Genomic DNA, 21177 nt, shown 5'->3' on the forward strand with positions numbered 1-21177 from the left:
TATTTATGCATGATCTAAACGCATTAACCTCGAGATACTTTCAACGTCTAACATGGTAGTCTTATTGGATGATACCTAATTGGGAGAGTACTATAAATTGCGAATGTGAATATCGACTTCAAATCAAACTTGCGATTAGATCTTTACATTTCGAACATATTTTACAGTAGTAAAAATGAATCTCAAAGCTGCAGCACTTTTATCATTGGCAATAACAATACTTGTGAGTGTCTTGAGGTCCAACGGGGACGAGGATATAGTCCTCGGACTTCTGTTACCCTTCAGTGGGGAGCGACCTATCGGTAGGTACATCGCCGGTGCGATGACCATAGCTGTAGAGGTCATCAATAACAACGATACGCTTCTACCCGGACGCAATCTGTCCTTCGTCTGGAACGACACGGAATGCATTGGGAAAGTCGGACTCCAAGAGACGGTGGACCTGTTCCTGAAAGTCCGGAAACTCCATGGGTTCATCGGTGGCGGTTGCGATGAAGTTTGCGAACCAGCAGGATTACTTGCTTCGGCGTGGAACCTCCCTATGGTATCATGGGGTTGCTCTAGCATACATCTCTCAAGCAAAGATACCTATAACACCCTGGCCAGGACTGTTGGTCCCTATAACAAAATGGCACCGTTGTTCTCCAAAGTTATGCTGCACTATGGCTGGACACGAGCGTATATTTTTACATCCAGTGAGAGCGTATGGCAGACCGCTTCTTTTTCTGTGAAGTTGAACTTGGAGGAAAACGGGATTTTCGTAGCTGGTTTTGTGACATTTAATCCGGGGAATGAAAACATCCACGGAAGGGATTCTTTTTCAAAACTGGAGATCGTGAAGGCGGCTAAAGACTTGTCAAGAAGTAAGCATTTTCAAATAATGTCTGGAAGTCAAAGTTAATGGGATTTGCACTTTTAAATGAAATTTATACGGATCCGGGATCTCATTTGGCGCACGAAGTTTGATGGGGAGGCACCACGTTTAATTCTATTCAGCCGACGGTTTCGACCCCCCCCCCCCCAAAAAAAAAAAAAAAAAAACAAGCCCCGCTTACACGGTGTTACCGAGAGGCTTGGTAGGGGCTTGACCAATCATGTTTTGTGAAAACAATAGTTTTTTTACAAAACTAGGGAGACCACCAAGATAGGGCTATCTAGATAGCCCAGTTGGGCTATCTATATAGCCCAGTAGCATGAGATTTGCCTGGTCCCCCGGTGGAGACTACATCACCCCATTATTTTGGAGAACTGTGTACAAACTTTTTCTGATATTAATTAAGATACTGAAACTGAATGATTGAGTTATGTATAAATTAGCAAGGCTAGAGGAGCGAGTTTGTTCAATATTTATAATTAGGTTTTATCGGTCAATTTCGGCAAATGAGCAGCCATTTTAACCACCAAGCTATTCTATTTCGCACGAAATCGAATGCTTCTAAAAAAGGGTCATTCGATTTCGTTTTATGATTCGTCAAATTTTATGTTGTGCATTCGATTTACCAAAACAATAATTCAATTCGTCAAAAGAGCATTCAAATTCTCAGACGCTTCTTAAGGCATGTGTGTCACGAAAAAGAAAGACGATACGCTAAATTGAACAGAGTGATAAAGGAATTTGACTCGACTCAAAACAAAATTGAATGGACGAATTCTGAATTTCAAACGCAGTATCAACTGGAGAGGCAAACCACCTTTAATTCGAATGCATAGAAAATTGACTGCCCATTTGCCGAATTTGACCGAGAAAACCTATATTAAACTTCTACTGTGCCCTCTTGACATTAATATATATTTGTTGCAGTAATGCTTCTCTTCGGCTACGGAGCTGACATCCGGGACCTGATGCTGAACGCGTATGACGTCGGTATGACCGAAGGAGGTTACGCTTTTATCTGTGTGGACATACTGGAAGACGCCTACTTGAGTGCAAATACATGGATGGATGGAGATGGGAGAGACGAAGAGGCTATACAGGCTTTCAATGGTATATTGAATGTCCACATTAAGACGCCAGAGGGCGATAGGTATGATACCTTCGCAGAGCGGGTGCGTGAGCAGACGGGGATGGAGCCATTCAACCGACCAATGTTAAAAGATGAAGAGGTAACGTTATTTACTTAAATTGTCATATTATACCCACACACATCCTTGTTATTTAAAGCCATTGGACCCTTTCGGTACCCCCCCCCCCCCCAAAAAAAAAAAAAAAAAAAAAAAAAATCACAGATTTACAAATAATTTACAGGGTTTACAGAAGGTAATGGTGAAAGCCTTCTCTTGAAATATTAGTCCATGAAATGGTTTATTTTTAAGAAAACGGTCAAACAATATAAATTATCGTTAGCGAGAATTACGGATTTGTAATAAACACATGTCATGACACGGCGAAACGCGCGAAAACAGGAGTGGGTTTGCAGTTGTCACTGGTTTACAATCGATAAGAGTGGACTGCAAACTAAAACTTTACGAGAGCACGCGCCCTCTGGGGCGTGTCATCCAGTATTTTGCAATGTATTTACTGCATCGACCCAATGAAGTGTATGTTCGATAGGGCGCACGTCCAATAATGGGTGCGTTCGTTAGCTTCCCTGGGTCGACCCCGGTATGTGACGGGTTTTTTCCAGGACGAACGTGTGCAGATAATTACCCACTATCGTCCTTGAAAAAAAAACGCCATACACCGGGGTCGACCTAGGGAAGCTAAACGAACGCACCCACTGAAAAAAGTTTGAGGCATCACAGCATCGTTCTCAAAAAAAATCATTCCCGCCCGTTTGTTATACACGAAGTCGTCAACGTTGAAGAAAGAGTTTTTGATTTATGGGTTGAACGAATTATTTGCGTCAGTTTTGTGTTTATAGTGAACATAACCTCGAATGACAATGATCTACAGACGTGTGAGTTAAATTAAACAAACATTGAAAGTATGTTGTTCGTGCAGAATACAATGCAGTGTGTGAAATGTGGCATTATATAGTCGATGATGCATCTCGGGTTAATTATTTTAACGGGACACCATATCCAATATTTTGTATAGAATAGCCAGATTCGATTAAGGGGAACCTCGTATTGAACCAAAGCCGAGAATTGGCGACCCAAAACAGAAACGTGTTCCAGCATTGGCTCATTCGTTTCCCCGTGTTCGGTTCATTAGTTCAGATGGGGAGACGTCCCACTTGGTTGGGCTCGGCTGGGATTGGTTCGGTCTTACATGGGCTTACTTGAGGGCTTATTATGATTCGTAAAGCCCGGTTCATACTTCATGCGAGTGCGAATGCGAAGCGAATTTTTACGTCACAACCCTCCTTTCGCAGCGATATTCGCAAGTGAGTTGAGCGGAGTGGCCCTGCTGTGAATTTTTCGTTGCGAATTTGTGACGTCAACATTCGTATCGCAATCGCATTCACAGGAAGTATGAACCGGGCTTTAGGCTTAGATAGGGATTGTTGTGCTTGTTTGGGCTATACAAGTTGGGCTCGGTTTGGTTTTTGTTTGGTTCAGCTGTACTGTTCACGGGTTGGGCTAATAGTTGGGCTTTGTTGCGCTTACTTGGGCTTGTTGTGATGCGTTTAGGTTGCGCTTAGATAGGGCCTGTTGTACTTGTTTGGGCTATAATAATTGGGCCCGGTTGTTGCTTGGTTCGGGCTTAGTTGTACTGGTTGGGCAATTAGTTGGGCTTTGTTTGGGCTTACTTGGTACTTACAAATAATAACAACTTTCGATTTATATGGCGCCTAATAACTAACACTTAACTCTCTAAGCGCTTTACATTAGTGCCCTGGTCATAGGGCCAATAACATCCCTTTTTAATGTTTCTCAACTCCCTTGGGAGTATACAACCTGGGCAACAGTTTATATCACTCCAAAGGCTTTTTCATTCACAATATCAACCTCTACCCTCGCAGGTACCCATTTATTCCCCTGGGTGAAGAGACGCAATTATAGTAAAGTATCTTGCTCAAGGACACAAGTGTCACGACCGGGATTCGAACCCACACTCCGGTAAAAACGCACCAGAACTTGAATTCAATGCTCTTAACCACTCGGCCATGACACTCTACAAAGGTAGTCCTAACTTAGGACTAGTCCGAGGCAATGCTAGGATGAGTTACTGGTCCTAACTTAGGACCAGTCCTATCTCTTAGCATTGCCTAGGACTAGTCCTAAGTTAGGACTACCTTTGTGAAATCCACCCCTGGACACCTTCGGTAATTGTCATAGACCACAGTCTTCTCACTTGATGTACCTCAACATATGCACAAAATAAAAAACTGTGAAAATTTGAGCTCAATTGGTCGTTGAAGTTGGGGAGATATTATTGAAAGAGAAAATATACATTGTCACACGAAGTTGTGTGCTTTCAGATTCATGAATTCGAGACCGCGAAATCAAATTAAATTATTTTAGTGAGAAATAACTTGTTTTTCTCGAAAACGACGTTACTTTAGAGGGAGCCGCTTCTCACAATGTTTTATACTATTAACATCTTTTCATTGATTGCTAACAAGTAAGTTTTTATGCTAAGAATTAGTTTAAGCAATTACCAATAGTATCCAGTGCCGTTAAAAGTTGGAATTGTGCTTGTTGGGCTTGGTTAGGCTGTGAAAATGTAAAGCGTACGGTGGCTCAAAGTGGTTGACTCATATAAACCCTAGACTTGATTCAAGCCTCGTTCTCGTGTGAGAGGTCCCTACATCGCGCCAACTGCACTTCTGAAAACAGGCCGATAGAAGTGCGAGCTCGCCGTCAAAATGTGGTCCAGGTGGGGGAATGCTGGCGATGACACGGGATTGGGACTTGAGCCAAGTCTAATAAAGTAATAAAAAAGGGGGGGGGGTAACCACTGACCATTGTTGTGACTGAATTTGATTTCAATGAAAATGGTTTTCAGGTTGAGATGGATTACGTTAAAATGATTTGAAACTTTGTTAGGTTGATGTCCACGCGGGTACGCTTTACGACGCAGTGGTATTGTATGCCTTGGGTCTTCATGACGTCATATCAGAGGGAGGTGATGAGTATGATGGAGCAGCCATCGGAGTTAAAATGAGAAACCGACATTTTTTGGGTGAGTGTTTAATTTTTCTTAAATTGTTGATGCACATTATTTTTTTGTAGATTAATCATACAGTTATCCCTTCTTTTGTTTGGCTTTAATTTAATACTGACTTCTCTGTCAAGATCTATAAAATGGCTGCGGTTTACGTTTTGCCCACGGCCACGCCCGAATTGGCGGCTAAAGCTACGGCTATGGCTAGATTTCTGCGTCACCACGCGGTTGGGTACTATGGCGTCCTTAGCAACATCTTTAGCAATAGTCATAGCCGTACATGTAGCCGCCAACTCGGATCCAGCCTTAGTCTCAATGTTATGATTCAGCCGCAACCGCTTAACTATTCCAAAACGACCCAAAGGCCTTTTCCAAACCTAGGCTTAGGCCCCGGGTCCAGATTGGACTCCGTCAATTAGAACCGCTGCTTCCACCTCGGAAGGAGGCAGAGCTGCGGATCTTAACCCCTAATTTGGAAAACATATATACGTTTTTATTTTAAGGTATCGATAACTATGTGACGATCGATGGCTCTGGAGACCGGGATCCAGACTTCGCACTGCAGGACTTCCACGATTCAAGGTTTGAGGACTTTGTACATTACGATCACATAACCAAGGAGTTGACTTTCACACCGAACTTTATACCAACCTGGCCTGGAGGAGAAACCACACCACCGAAAGGAGAACCAGACTGTGGCTGGGATGAGGAACATTGTCAATCGAATACAGGTAAGAGGCTGATCTCAGTAAACGCATTCCCTATTGAGTAAACCGTTCAACCAAACTGATATCCTGGAAGACAGGCACTGGTCTCTCATATCAAATAGGGGACTTCAGGGACGCTTGGTGGCAGCAGACTAACGAGGTAAAATTCATTGTTCTCGGTAATGTGCGCATGCTCAGAACTACGTTAACAATGACAATTTACCTGGTAAGTATTCTGCCACCTATCGTCCCAAAGTCTCATATTGGATACAATGATTTCATTGGATAACCGTGCAGTGACGTAAACTTTCCATGTCTTGATTGGTCCGATGTTTGTTAGCTGTTACTCTCGATCTCTGCATGCAGCGTGTGCATATTATATTATATGTTTTGTACATCTTGTAGTGTTATTTTAATCACCGTTAAAGTAGTACGAGTATATTTACGTGTGATTTGGCTGCAAATCTCCGTGTTAAATAAATACAAGGTCAAAGGTCATTTTGGCAATATCCGGCTGCCTTTCAGCTTGTTGAAAGTAAGACGGTTTCCGATTTCGGCAGTGGTGGCCATTGTTACAGGGAAATCAGACCCCTGAGATTCTGTACCCAACATGGGAAGTTAACATGAGCTAGTGGATGAGGAGAGTTCAAAAGAAGTCGCTACAGATTAGAAGAAGGTTTCACACAGTCCGCCATTTATTGGGGGGACATAACCTCCGGGGGCAGAATCTTCTGGCACGCCGAAACGCCATTTATTTTTGTTGACTTATTCCATACCTAATTTGTGATACATTTGTTTTGCCAGAAACCATCATTATTATTATATCCTGCTGTGTCTTTGCACTTGCTGTGGTCTGCTCATCTGTCGTGACGATTTTTTATCGGTAAGCCCTTTTTTTTTATTGGCTGAAATTTTAGTTAGCAGAAAAGGTTTCATCATGGTACAATATAATAAGTTTTAACACAAATCATCTTTTATTTTACGCAGCAGTGTCATAGAAGAAGACATGAATGAAAACACTATTTGAAAAAATACATGATCCAGGAGCAGATTTCATAAATAGTGTTATAATGTTATATAATGCAAATTACTGCAACCTTTATTAAAGGCACAATTGGTAACTAATCAAAATAATTGTAAGCAAAAAAGCTTACTTGGTAATAGACTGTGCAAGTCTCGCACGTAGCGAAAACGAGAACTTAATTCGAAAACAAGTATATTTTGTACAAAACCAAATTGTATTGAAATTGTTATTTGTTAAAAAAATCTTAAAGATTATTATTTTTAACGTACTTTTTGTATAATTATTATTTTAATATGTGTACATAATAATTGTTTTGTTTAAATTAACGTAAAAATTATACATTTATCGGGACGAGGATCGCTGTTCGACATCGACCTGGATGGTTTTTCTAATACACCCCGTTTGTGAATCACGTCCAATTGGTGCGATCATCACATAGGTTCAGCGATAATGGGAACGTCAATTGGGTAATATTCTTAATTGTTTAGAGTAAACCGGAAACTGGAGCGGTTATAATTCATCTCTTCCTAGTAAAAGTAATTTTGCTTAGAATGAACTGTTTGGTTCTTCTTCAGGCGCTTGAAGAATGAGGCCAGATTACAAGCGATTAACCTTTGGCGAGTCAACTACTACGATATCGTATTTGACACCAAAAAATCGTCGTCATTTCATTCGCCAAACATTGGGGTAAGTTGTTATTTTTGTTTTCTCCATTTTAAACTTACTTTCCGAATTCAGTATCCATATCTTGCTTTCAAAAGCGTGTCAATTTCTTCCATTTTAACAGATTTTTCCTACTTCAAAGCAAAACAGCTATACTTGATTGAAAATGGCTACTTTCTAAAGATTTTTAAGTTTCGTTATTTTACCGGTCTAGGTAAGTATTTTTAGTTTCAAATATAAAGAAACAAGTAGTCGCATCCCGTTTAGGTGATCCCATGGCTGCCCATTCCCAGTTTGTTTTTTATTGTATGTGTTCAACCCAAAACGAAGTAACATTTTCTTGTGATTCGCGTCCCCTTTCCGTTGAATTATTAAAGTCACAGTCGTTTAAAGACCATCTCTCGATCAGAAGCGGCACTTTCTCGGGAGGGCGTCAAACTGCGTCATCAAACTGCACCGACATACAACGATTCTGCAACTACGGTTTGTACAAGGTAAGCATTGATCGCAGTCGGGATCTAAACCAATTGTTTACAAGTTGCAGAAAGACATAACATGGGTAATGACTCAAAATAATTATTTTTAGCATGTTAGCATAACTTTGTGACGAGCATCGGAGAGCTGTTGATAGTAAACAACATTGTGAGAAACGGCTTCTTCTGAAGTAACGTGGTTTTTTTTTTTTTTTAGAAACAGATCAATTTTTACCCTACTATAAATCATCTGACATCAAACAAATTTGTGCAACACAGTGCGTTTTTTATTTCATTACTCTCAGCTCTTGCATTTTCGATGACCAATTGGGTCCACATTTTCGCAGATTTGTTATTTTTTTGCATATTATGTTGTGATACACAAAGTGAGAATAATTGTCTTCAACAATTACCAGAAAGGTGTCTGGTGCCTTCGAGCAAACCAGAAGATTTAAAAATATACCTACCTGATTAATGTTACCAGCCTAAATGACATTTCACATGTAGGCCTACCATCTAAGACTGGTATCCTGCCCATTCGTTAATAAGCAGCAATTTGTGAATTAATATTTGGTGCTTTGCAGCAGCTGTATCAATTTCATGCCACCACAGAATTCTGCACGCATAGTCACCATTGATGAGCTTCTGTGCTAGCTGTAAACAAAGACGGCTTTAATTGTAACAACCAAATTTGCCTTAATAAACCTGTAAAATACGCATATTATTATCTCAAGAGCGAATTTTTATATTTCCGTATTAAGCACCAAATTTCGCTTACATTATATATGCAGAGCTATTGAATTAGGCCCTCTGTGTAAGTTGATTATTGAGAGCAAGACCCAAGGGCATAGGTTGGTTTAAACTTGATGTCGAGTCGTTAGTGTCTATTACTGTGAACGATGAGCTTGGTCTGGGAGAGCACATCTTTTTTGATGACAGTTTTTGGACTTTTGCCCTTCCCTGGACGGCCTGTGCTTGTTTTATTGTTTTGCTTTTTTTGTCCGAAGAATTAAAATAAATAAATAAATAAAAATAAAAATACGCAGAGCGGAGGGCGGCGAAAAGAACCGCACAACAATTACCGAGTTGATTTCAAGACTAAGGTTGGTCTAGCGACTGTCTGGCAAGCTTTTGACTTAGGTCCCAATTACTGTCGCCTTTTATTTTGCCAACGCTATTCACTCAATCCGTAGCCAGCCTCTGTCGTTTCTACAGACATTTTCATGGTATGTGCAACCAGTGTGTCAAACCTGGTTCCTTCTATAGTATAAGGGTGTTTGAGCATGAAACAGTTTTTCTGCATATTTACGTTAACCTATACACTCGTGCTTTACTGGGCCCAATTTCATAAAGCTGCTTTAGCAAAAAAATTTGCTTAAGCAAAACAATACTTGCTTAGTCAAATCAGATTACCGGCCAAGACTCAACTCAATTGTTATGCTAAGTAAACAACCGCTAAATACCAGTCATAAGCGATGTATATGGCATTAAATTTGGGCTAGTAACATGTGTAAAATAAGCGAGCTATTTTCGTGCTTAAGCAGCTCTATGAAATTGGCCCCTGAGATGTAAAACAAAGCCATTCCAACATGCACGTACTGCATCTCTTTGGAACTCGTGCTTTTTCCGCCCTCTTACAATTTAGACTGCTTTAAAAGGAATATCAATTCATGCCTTTAACTCCCCTCCGTTATTTCCATCTTAAATGTATTCTTCTTGTAGCCCCTAACCAAGAGTGGCATCAGCCTTGGGGTAAATTAATATAGGCCAACATGAAAATAGCAATTTTCCCCTCACTCAGCAGATAACCAGATCATGTGAATATCACGCCGAGTTATACCATACTTGCCTTTGTACCAGTATGTGCGTAATTCCGGGTCCCGGTGGGCATTATCCATTATTTTGAAAAAAATTGCTCATAAATTGGTAAAAGGGAATTTTACTTGGATTTTGACAGGAAATCTGGGTTATACACAGACCCATAACTGGGTCAAGACAACTGGGACCCGGAATCGAGAAAATTCTGATCCAGGAATTTTTCTTTTTAGAGTGCACGAATTAACGTTAATCCTTTCCCGTGTGCTTTGGATCCTCACAAAGCAAACATTTAATGGATTGTGCAAGCCTCGCATGTACTCGAACATTGATACCCGAAAGTGGGCGAGTTTATTTCCTTTACTTGTTAAAGCAATGCTTCGAAAATTGGTTCATTTGTGTATAATTTGTTTACTTTTCATCTTGTTGATGTTTTGTTGTTTTTGTTTGTTTCATCAGAGTATTTTTGTAGCGATTAAACAGGTGAACAAGAAGGCCATTACCCTGGAAAGAGACCTTTTGATCGAAATTTCAACGGTAATAAGTAGCACTCGTTAAAATTTAAACATCTGTTTAGGGTTATAGCGTTAGGGTTAGGATATCTTAGGAGTCGTGTGCAGTGTGTACATCCGTGCACGTTCCAATTGTTTTTCATCAAAGATGGTGGACAATGACGTCACTGTGCAATCCAGCTATAAGTTCATACTTTATTGCTATAATTTCTAAAGAAGCTGCATGTGTTACAAAACATGTTACGTCTGCATCCTTTTAAGGGAACCCTTAGAGGAATTGGACTGTATTCTACATAAATTTTGTCACATTCCAGTCATAGGAAGACTCCAAAAAGTATTAGTTTCAACTGAAACAAATAAGACGGCCTCAGTCAACAATAATATTGCATGACGTTAATGTTCCGACGTTTTGAACCTGCAGTCTTTCTCAAGAGTAAATGGCCGCTGAACACACAGATACAAGTATACGGTTTGTTAGGCCTTTGCAGTGACATGTGTCAATCTGTTTTAAAGTGTTTGTAACTGACGTTTTGATCAGTGTGTTCTGATGGCCGAAACGTCCAGAAATCAGATACCACACGATTGTGTCACCCAAAAAACATACACCTCTTCCACCATGCAAAACTTCAAGTCGTATACAACGAAAGGTCTTGTTACAAATTGTTGAATTTATACCTTGGGTTATATTTGCTAATTCTTGAAACTGAGAGGTTGCATAATATATGTTTTTAATTTACATAGGCAAGGAACATGAAACATGAGAATATAAACTCGTTTATTGGCGCCTGCATCGATCAGCCCAATATCTGCATCCTGATGGAATACAGCAATAAAGGAAGTTTACAGGTATGTCGATCAAGACAGGGGTTTACCTTTAACTTTCTTGTTCACGCCCGCTGAGCGAGTCAACCAAAAGTTTGGGTCGCCAGTTTTTCACAAAGCTTACAAGTATTGATGCACATAATTCTCGAAGCGTCAAACGAAACAACAAAAACAGCAACAACGGAAGTGAAGTTCGCAGAGTTTTCTTTTGGAACGACCTTATCCCCTAATAAGTTCTGCACTTAATACTCTTTTCCTCAACAACCACTTTCTTGGTTTAATATTTGATGATCGTTTTTTAGAACTTCTGTGCAATGAAATCTTCGGTTCAACAATCGGTCGACGACGCATATAAGTCAATCATAATCACTCTACAGAAGTACGTACAGTGACGATGGACAATGTTATTTTTCGTCTGTGTGATTATGTTACATACATCTTCATTCACAGTGAGTTGGGACTCGTATCGTGGCCAAACAACTTGACCTATAAAAGGTATCAAAACCCTTTGATTATAATACACTTTTTTTATTTTCATCAAAGGATGTTCTTGAAAATGATGACATCAAACTTGACGACAATTTCAAGCTGTCTTTTGCCATGGATATTTGTAAGGTATTGTTATGCTGATGTAATGATGGATTTTTCATTAAACAAATATATTTCTATCCAAAACTCAAAGTTCCTTTACAGGATTGGTAGAGAAAAAACCCAACATATTTTAAGTCTAGTTTGAAAGCTTACTGATTGTGAAGTTCATACTCATTTTCATAATGAGGTATATTATTCCCTTTGAAATAAAGTCATAATAATTCAAGAAAACTGTAACTGAATATGCATCAGCTGAATGAAATTCGTTTGTTACAACTAAAGTTATTAGGGAAAATGTGTTTACATGCTGACAATTTTGAATGGTTTTGGACTAATTTCCCCTGACTATACACATTGGATTAAGCCAAAATGTCTGCAGGTTTTGTTATTTCATGTAGTCTGTTTATCACACAAAACATGAACACTATCTATGGTTCTTATGTCATCTCCTCAAAACCTGTGTAATACCTGTTAAAACACCTTGACCTTTCCCAGGGTCTACAATACCTCAGTAGTACCTCACTGAAATCACACGGCAGGTTAAAATCCTCAAACTGCGTCATCGATAAGAGATGGGTGTGTAAATTGACTGACTACGGGTTCGCACTCTTTAAACAAGACCAAGACGAGACGGGTGACCTGGATCACGACATATATAAAGGTGCGTCAATAGTAGTCTATGATACTTTATTTGGTACTTGTAGCGCCCTCTATTGACTTATTCCAGAAAGAACAAAGAGCGTGTACACAATAACTTTGTTTTAGAGACTGAAACATTATTCACTCCTATACTTTGTGCACAAAATTGTACAGACATACGGACCTAGCCAAATCTGAACACACCGATAGAGGGAGCCACCTGTTTTATAGAAGCAGGATCCCGATCCCGTCTTGCTGACAGCCTGTGGTTGGTCATGTAGTGCCAAAACACTAGAGCGATTTCGCAAGGCCCCTTGCTAATTTTGGCATTGTCAAAATGTTGCTTTAATTCTCTTGTTTAATTTGCCTGTCATCCTCAAACCCGTTTCACACTAGAGCAATTTTTAGCAAGGGTCCCTTGCTAAATTTATGCATTGTTGTTCAAGTGTGCTTTTTGTGAAATCCACGCCCGGTTGGTTTGAGAATATCACAATATTTTTCTTAATGACTTTTCTATCCTCGTCTTATGCAGCCTCGTTATGGACGGCACCGGAGCACCTCAGATGCCCGCCATCAAGTCCATACGGATCAATAGAGGGCGATATTTACTCATATGGGATCATACTTCAGGAGATAGTAATACGTGGGGGTCCTTTTTGTACACAAAACTTGGAAGCAAAAGGTTTGTATTTCTTTACCCGAAGGGTTGTTTTACCGTTAACTTTATTTAAACCAAGTGTTTTTTTTTTATTTTTCATTATTCTATATGTTTTTCTATATGGTGGAGTCCCGCAGTTGACACTTTAATTTGGCCATAGACAATCGGGTAAAATCTCGGGCTGTGACTTTGCTCGCTTAATGACACGGCGCTCTATTCGTAGCAGCAACCGCAAAATTTAACAAGCCTATAAAATCTAAAGTTTTTTTTGCGTATGATTTGGTCTTTTCACAAACCGCCAATTAAAGAACCTTTCTTGAATCTTTAGAAATTGTGACTGCCGTCAAGATGGGTGCCAGACCACTATTCCGCCCCGTTGTCCCCAGAGATGCCTGCACGCCCAAAATGTTGGATTTAATGGAGATGTGCTGGCGGGAGAAACCCGATGATAGACCATCTTTGTCGCAGATTAAATCAGCAGTTACTAAACTGTCCGGTGGCAAGTGAGTTTTCCCGCAGTGTGTTAGTTTTATTCTTCCCAGTCACTTTTTTTTATAAAACCTTTAAAGGTTATAAGCTCCTCTACACACAAACACTTTGATACAGAAATATAAGATCCGGAAGGACTAGATCTCGAAGAACAAGATCCCGAAGGATCCCGAAAGTCTAAACCCAAATTATAAGATCCTGAAAGACTTAATCCTAAACGACTGGATCCTGAAGGACGAGATCCCAAAGGACTAGAACCCGAAGGACTACATTAGATCCCGAATGACTTAATCCTTAAGGACTGTATCCTAAAGGACTATATCCTAAGGACTTGAGCGATCTTATGACTTGATCCTGAAGGACAAGATGATGAAAGACTAGATCCTGAAGTGCTGGATTCTGAAGAGCTAGAGCCTGAAAGACTAGATCCCAAAAGACTAGATCCCCCAAAAATATAGTCCCCAAAAGACTCGGTCCTGATGAAGGACTTGCTCTTGAACGACTAGATCTCGAAGGACTAACACCCGAAGGACTACATATGATCCCACAAGACTTAATCCTGAAAAACTAGATCCTGAAGGACAATACCCAAAAGGACTAGATCCTGATGAAGGACACGATCTTGATGAAAGACTAGATCTCGAAGGACTATATCCCATAAGACAAGAACCCAAAGGACTACATAGATCTCGAATGACTTAATCATGAAGGACTAGATCCTGAAGGACAATATCCTGAAGGACTTGATCCTTAGAACTTGATCCTGAAGGTCTAGATCCTGAAGGTCTAGATCCTGAAGGTCTAGATCCTGAAGGTCTAGATCCTGAAGGTCTAGATCCTGAAGGTCTAGATCCTGAAGGACTAGTTCCCAAAGGACAAGTATCTAATCAGACATCATTCAAGGTTGATTTTAACAAATATTTTAACACAAAGTTTTTGTTCTCTTTTTAATTTAAAAATGCAAATGAACAGAACGCAGAATCTTGTTGACAACATGATTGGGATGATGGAGAAATATGCTGACCATTTAGAGGAGCTCGTAAATGAAAGAACGACTCAGCTGGAAGAAGAAAAGAAGAAAACCGACCAACTACTTCATCAGATGTTGCCAAGGTTCGCCTCGTTGTGTTTATTTCAAAATGTGTTCACTTTATACAATACTTCACTTTAAAGACCTTGAAAGAATGTTTCAGTATTTTGACAACGGACAATGCTTAGTATCTCACTATACTAGTCATACAACGAGGGATAAACTAGCTGGTAGCAATCCCACAGTCTTCCAAATGGTTCAAAGATTATATTTCCCTGTTCCAGTGGCGGACCCGTGAATGTTTGTACACGTAGGGTCAGGTGTGTCGAACATTGTACAATTCAATGAGGAATTCCCAAGGGACAGAGGACCAGTGTATGATGTTAAAAAAAAGCGGGTAAACGACCTTGCCATGGCCACTCAAACTTTAAAGTATTCTCTCAGAAGTATGGGAAAATCCTTATTGGCCAGATGCTTGCTGGCTGTGTAACGCTCTACGGATTATTAAGATGAATGTAGTGATTTGTTTTGTAACATCTCACCCCTTTAGTTTTTCTTTTGCATTCATGACTGTTCTCTTTCGGCCTGATTCAGGACGGTAGCCGCTCAGTTGAAACGTGGCGATGTGGTCACCGCAGAACAGTATGAACAAGTTACCGTGTACTTTAGCGATATCGTTGGCTTCACCAGATTAGCCTCAGAGAGTACACCATTTCAGGTATTAATAACTAGTTTTTGTATTGCCTATTTGCTTGAAAAAAAAAAAATTCTCGAAAGAATTTTGACAAATCTTTAGTTATCAGACTTATTTATGTAACACACGGGTTTACAATGTGCTGCGGCGCAGATGACACAGCCAGAACTAACCGGGGCAAACTGGGTGCTTCACCGTACTAGAAGCGAAATCATAAATTGACTTTATAACATGTTTTTACCCACGCCGCATTGCAGCATAGTACGTGCGTTATGGATAGGCCTTGGCCCAGTTTCATATTGAGCTGCGTAAGTAGAAGAAGTAGCCGACGAGCGCAACAAAATTATGCTTACCAGAATATGGTTACCAACCAAAATACCATGTCATGTGTACCATCTGTGACTGGTGTCTTGCTTACTATTGCTCATTGGAAATATTGTATGACGAATAACAGTGTCTGGATGGTGTAGATTGATGATGTACGCAATTCCTGTCTATTATTAGGTTGTGGAACTACTTAGTGACTTGTACACTTTGTTTGATGATACAATTGACAACTACGATGTTTACAAGGTAAGATATTTGTACAATGAAGGCATTCAGATCGAAACGTCGAAACATTACATTTATACATCAAGCTATAGTCTAAGCCATCTCAACATTTTTAAAGAATTTGCTCTAGAATGGCGGGATGTGGGTTAGAATCCCAATCGCGTATATCAGGACTGAGGAAAACACCGAGTATAGCTTATCACAATCGTATTTGTAATTACTAAATCTGTTAAACATCTGTATTTGATAATTAAACATCGGTGTGGGAAGCTACATTTCAATAAACTACTCAGATTAGGCTGTAAATATTGCTGTGCATAATTTTTAATCCATGCTAGATACATATTTTAAAACCGCTATTCTTAAATAATGTTTTTATCTGTTTGTTTATTGTTAATTAATTTTGAGCGGTTTTGTTCTGTACTGTTTGAATCATGGCCAGTTTTAATTTCCCCAGTGCACTGGGAAAACTGGTACACTGCAGTGTGGGATACTAAAGTTCTTATCTTATCTTATCTTATCTTATATATTTCTGGTAATGAAACCAAGGGTGTATCCTATATAACTAATCACTGTAGAACGCAAGCATGAGGAAACAAATCAAGTGTGCTTGTTGTGTGAACCCAAAACACTGAGGTGTTCTTTGACGGGCACACCCCTACCAATCATACACAGAACCCACGACTTAATGTCCCATACGGAGAAACAAAACAATAATGATAAATATTAATTTTGGTTTTTACCCATACACCGATGTTTGTAAGCACTGTATACTCAGTACTTTCCCGAGTCCTGTGAAAAAAATATCACAGGAATGCTACTCAGGTGGGATTCGAACCCACGACCCTTGCAATTTTAGAGCAGTGTCTTACCAACTAGACTACCGAGGCGGCCGGTAGTTGGAGGTAGTTTAATGATAAAGTCTCATGCTCAAGGGAAACAAGTGCAGCGACAGATTATGTCCCTATGATGAAAATTAACATGGGTTGGACAAGGAGGGTTCAAAAGAGGGCGCTATCAGAAAACGTTTTTACACTGGGCGCGTTTGTTTAGCGAATCCCTTGGTCGACCCCGGTGTGTGGCGTTTTTTTTTGTTTTTTTTTTTTTTTTCTAGGACGAACGTGGGTAATTATCTGCACACGTTCGTCCTGGAAAAAGAAAACGCCACACACCGGGGTCGACCCGGGGAAGCTAATCGAACGCGCCGAGAGTATGCTGTATGTCGGGACAGAGTCTCCGGGGACAACGGGCTCTCCTGGGGACAAAACCTCCTGCCACACCGGGACTCGAACCCACACTATGTTGATCAGAAAAACCAGAGTTTGTATTTATCTCTGCGTCATTGTTTAGGTGGAAACCATTGGTGACGCATACATGGTTGCGTCTGGCGTGCCTGAACGCAACGGTAGCAGACACGCTGCAGAAATCGGCGGTATGGCCTTAGATCTCCTCAGCTCAGTTAAATGCTTCAGAATGAGACATCGTCCGAGTGAGCAGCTGCAACTACGCTCCGGTATGCACACAGGTGGGTGTACATATTGCATCAATCATACTAAAAAGATGTCTGAATATTGTACAACCGCCATATTAACAAAATACCGCAATGCATCTTGGGAAACCGAACACGGTTAAACGATGAATACATTTGTTTAGGGTGAGTGCCTTGATGTAGGTAGTTTACATGTAGGTTCTAACTACGTCAGGTTTTACAATTGTGTACCGCATTGCTTCAAAATCAGTGGGCCATAGGGGTTGCTGGTGTCTCTTGGGCGAAATCTGTCCCCCAAGAGATTCCGTCCCCCATAAAGTTTTGGGAAATTTACATGGTGCAAGATTATTCAAAAGAGCGCGACGATACACAGTTCACTGGGGAACAGAATCTCCGGGGACGGAAAGACTTGTCTCAAGTCCAAAGTCTGTGCCATCGCCAGAAAACTATTGTTTAGTGATAGTCTGCGTCCCCCCCCCCCCCCCCACCTGTTCCGCATGCGGGACAGGAACTTGACGATGCCTCAGTCGCATGATATGCAAATGTATTCACTTATGAGTATGAACTTGCTGCGTGATACGCGTTGTCCAAGTAAAATGCATTCAAACAGAAGACTCGCTCATTTGTTATTTTTGGGGCTTAGTACTTCGATGAGGATTGAAATACATTTTTGTTTTAAATCCAATTAATTATAAAAAGAAAGCACTGAATGTTCATTTAAATCTACGTTGTAACATACATTTGGGTCGGTTTTAATTTGCAGAATTTGAACTTTGGGAAGTGTAATTCCACGACTTATACTACCAACAACCCTTCTTGCTATTGAGTTTGTATTTTAATAATTTGGCGTCTGAATGACAAATACTGTTCGATGTTGTTTTTAAAGGTCCGGTGGTCGCTGGCGTTGTAGGACAAAAGATGCCTAGATTTTGTCTCTTCGGGGACACCGTAAATACTGCATCCCGCATGGAATCAAACGGATTAGGTAAGAATAGTTAAGTCTGAGAATTAGAAGCAAATTTTTGTATTGAAAATAAGCGTAATTCACCACGGTACACTTTTGCTGATGTAATACCACTGAATGTTTCCACTTGTCCACGACCTTTTAATTAATTCAAAAGCATCTTATCGATTTCGGGGAAAATACAGCATTTGGGTTAGTTTGTATATAAGGTTCATTTTTTTTTTTTTTTTTTTTTCGTCGGTTTGGGATTTGGGTCGCTTTTTAGTTACAGTATGTAGACAATAATACTAATAGTCCGTAATGATATATATAATTTCTTTCAAGCATAACATTGTTCGTGAGAGGGTGAATGTTCTACCAGTTATTTCATTATGTATTTGCCAGAACAACAAATATATAAAGTTTTCTTACATTGTTTCTTATAGCTCTTCGGGTACACACCAGTTCATCCACGTACGCCGTCTTGAACCAAATGGGAGGCTTCAAACTGGAGCTACGCGGGGAGATCAAAGTCAAAGTAGGGCGCCCTCACTTATTCTTACTTGATTGTTTGATTATTTTCATTTGCAGTTGTTTTACCAAACTCGTCTTTGCTAATTGTTCACTTTTCAGCTTAAAAAGACCACTCAATCAATTTCAATTTGAAAAACCTTTTTTGCGTAAAAGGTTTCTCAGATTGGGTGTTCCAATTACGGATTATTCTTCTGTGGATTTTTGGCGTTATCTCAAAAACGCGCCCACTTTTTGAAATGAATACTTCCCTTTGAACGACGAGCACAAGTTGGAAGGAATTCGATTCATAGCTGCACAATGATTTTATTAACGCCGCACAGACTCAATTAAACGATTGTTTGATTTTACCCTAACAACGATGTGTATATTTAGCACTGTACACTTTCCCGAGCTCTTTCTTGAGGTCTTTCCCGAGCTCTATGCAAAATCACAGGCATGTATATACGCGGTGAGATTCGAACCCACGACCTTTACCAACTATAGACCACTGAGATTTCCTGGTAGCTAGAGTCAGTTCGAGAATTTTGTCCGCATCAGGAGTAGACTGCCCTCAACAACCGTCTGAATCTTTTTACAGGGTAAAGATCCAATGATCACCTACTGGCTGACTGGCAAAGACAAATCCGACTTTGATCTACCGGACCTCCGCCTGGCCAGGAGTCCAATTGATGACACGTTTCAAATAGATGAACTTCCGGGTATTGTGACTTAGACTCACCCAATTGATGACACCAGGTCATGGGTCATTCCGAACTTCCGGGGAATCGCTTCATCAGCCGTAGATACGTAGAAGCAGACGTCGTTACGCAATTCTCTCCAGTTTTCACTCGACTCTGAAACAAGGCACTAACTTGATGCAAAGAAAACTATTTTTAAAATCTTGCATGAGTCATTTTGTGAACTAATGTGTTTTATTAGATTGGTAACATTATAAACTAAAGCAATTCAAAATTGCTGCCACTCGTAGTCTATACAAAGTGTGTGTTTTATTTATACAACCGTACTCAGAATACTGCAATATTTTACAGCGCATTTCTTGATATCGAATGTTACACACTGCACGTGGATGCTGGCCGGACGCTTTGGTCCAAATGCAGCATTACCCCAATGTCTGGTCTGGCACCCTGCATATTTACACACATGCGTGTTTTTGTCGCGACGCTAAGTTAACCTGCGCCCTCTGTTGCCACTGTCTTTCAAAACATTTTGTTTTACAGTCCAAAACTTAAACTGGACCTTCAGACCATTGAAGTTTTTTTTTTTTTTTTTAGCTTTTCATTAATTTTAGCCGAATCGTTCTAGAATATAACTGTTAACTTTTTATTTTGCTGCTTGAATGTTTTTGCCCGAGGCGATGTAGGCCTACTTCTTCTTAAGTTGTTTACATGTAACAATCAATTTGAATGTGATTGAAGAAAAATATTCTGCAAAATATTGATTTAATGTCAGAAAAACATAAACATGACGTCATTGCTTTACTTATAAGTCCTGCAAGACTATGTAGGCTTAAAAATCTTCGATGAATTGTTTTCATCTGACCTACAAACCAATATACATAAAATATGTACAATAATTCAGAGTATATATATTTACTGTGTAAAATTTTAAGCATCTTCCCTCAGGATTTTTCGTAACTATCACTTTTTATAGAGTTGTGCAATACACTTTGTTTAAAATGTAATGAAGTTTTCGATAGACCGTTCTTCAAGAGAGGCGAACGTGTTTTCTAAAGGATTTTATTTTTGGTACTTTTTGTAACACAAAACACAATGTCCACAAATATACGTTAATCTCACACAGCTTGAAGATACCGATATTAGACAGTTTCCCTTAAATTATTACTTGCTGGGATGCTGTTGTTTTTGAGAATTGAGTATAACAATGTCACGAAAATACGTTTTAAGCCTACATGCTAAAATTATGTTGTGACTTGTTTTACTCATTTCACAAAACGCCAGCACCTCGGTTAATAACATTTTAAGGGAAGCTTTCTTTCATCACTATGTTCGAACCGGGTTAATCTGTGGACATTGTGTTTTTTGTGTCCTACAAAAAGTACCAAAACTCTTAAAGGAACACGTTGCCTTGGATCGGTCGAGTTGGTCTTTGAAAAGCGTTTGTTATGATATGCATATGGGTAGAAATATGCTGTAAAAGTAGAATACAATGATCCACACAAACATGCCTCGAAGTTGCACGGTTTTCCTTTTACCTCGTCGGCTAACACGGTCGGCCATTTATGGGAGTCAAATTTTTGACTCCCATAAATGGCCGACCGTGTTAGTTCGCACAGTAAAAGGAAAACCACGCAATTTCGAGGCAAACTTGTGTGGATCATTGTATTCTACTTTTAAATTATCTTTCCAACCATATGCATTTTATAACAAACGGTTACAAACGCTTTTTTATAGACCAACTCGTCCGATCCAAGGCAACGTGTTCCTTTAAAGTGTATAGGTCGTAATGTACAGGCTTTCTGAAGTCAAACACTT

At 39.8% G+C, this 21177-nt stretch overlaps 1 protein-coding gene and 1 non-coding gene across 2 annotated transcripts; one reads left to right on the forward strand and one right to left on the reverse strand.

The window, feature by feature from the left end:
• Positions 1-419: 419 nt before the first annotated feature.
• LOC139945136 (atrial natriuretic peptide receptor 2-like) lies at positions 420-19790 on the forward strand. The gene is made up of 20 exons (XM_071942414.1): positions 420-863; positions 1802-2103; positions 4933-5068; positions 5554-5781; positions 6562-6640; positions 7357-7468; positions 7822-7938; positions 10192-10269; positions 10986-11090; positions 11610-11681; positions 12153-12318; positions 12829-12978; positions 13283-13448; positions 14404-14556; positions 15068-15191; positions 15672-15740; positions 17070-17244; positions 18095-18193; positions 18598-18689; positions 19263-19790. The coding sequence occupies exons 1-20, from the start codon at positions 542-544 to the stop codon at positions 19395-19397; spliced, it is 2880 nt and encodes a 959-aa protein (XP_071798515.1). The 5' UTR covers positions 420-541; the 3' UTR covers positions 19398-19790.
• Positions 16535-16609, reverse strand: Trnaf-aaa (transfer RNA phenylalanine (anticodon AAA)). The gene has a single exon. It is a non-coding gene; the product is annotated as a tRNA-Phe (tRNA).
• Positions 19791-21177: the final 1387 nt, after the last annotated feature.

This window comes from Asterias amurensis, chromosome 12 (genome assembly GCF_032118995.1).
Source record: "Asterias amurensis chromosome 12, ASM3211899v1".
NCBI lineage: Eukaryota > Metazoa > Echinodermata > Asteroidea > Forcipulatida > Asteriidae > Asterias > Asterias amurensis.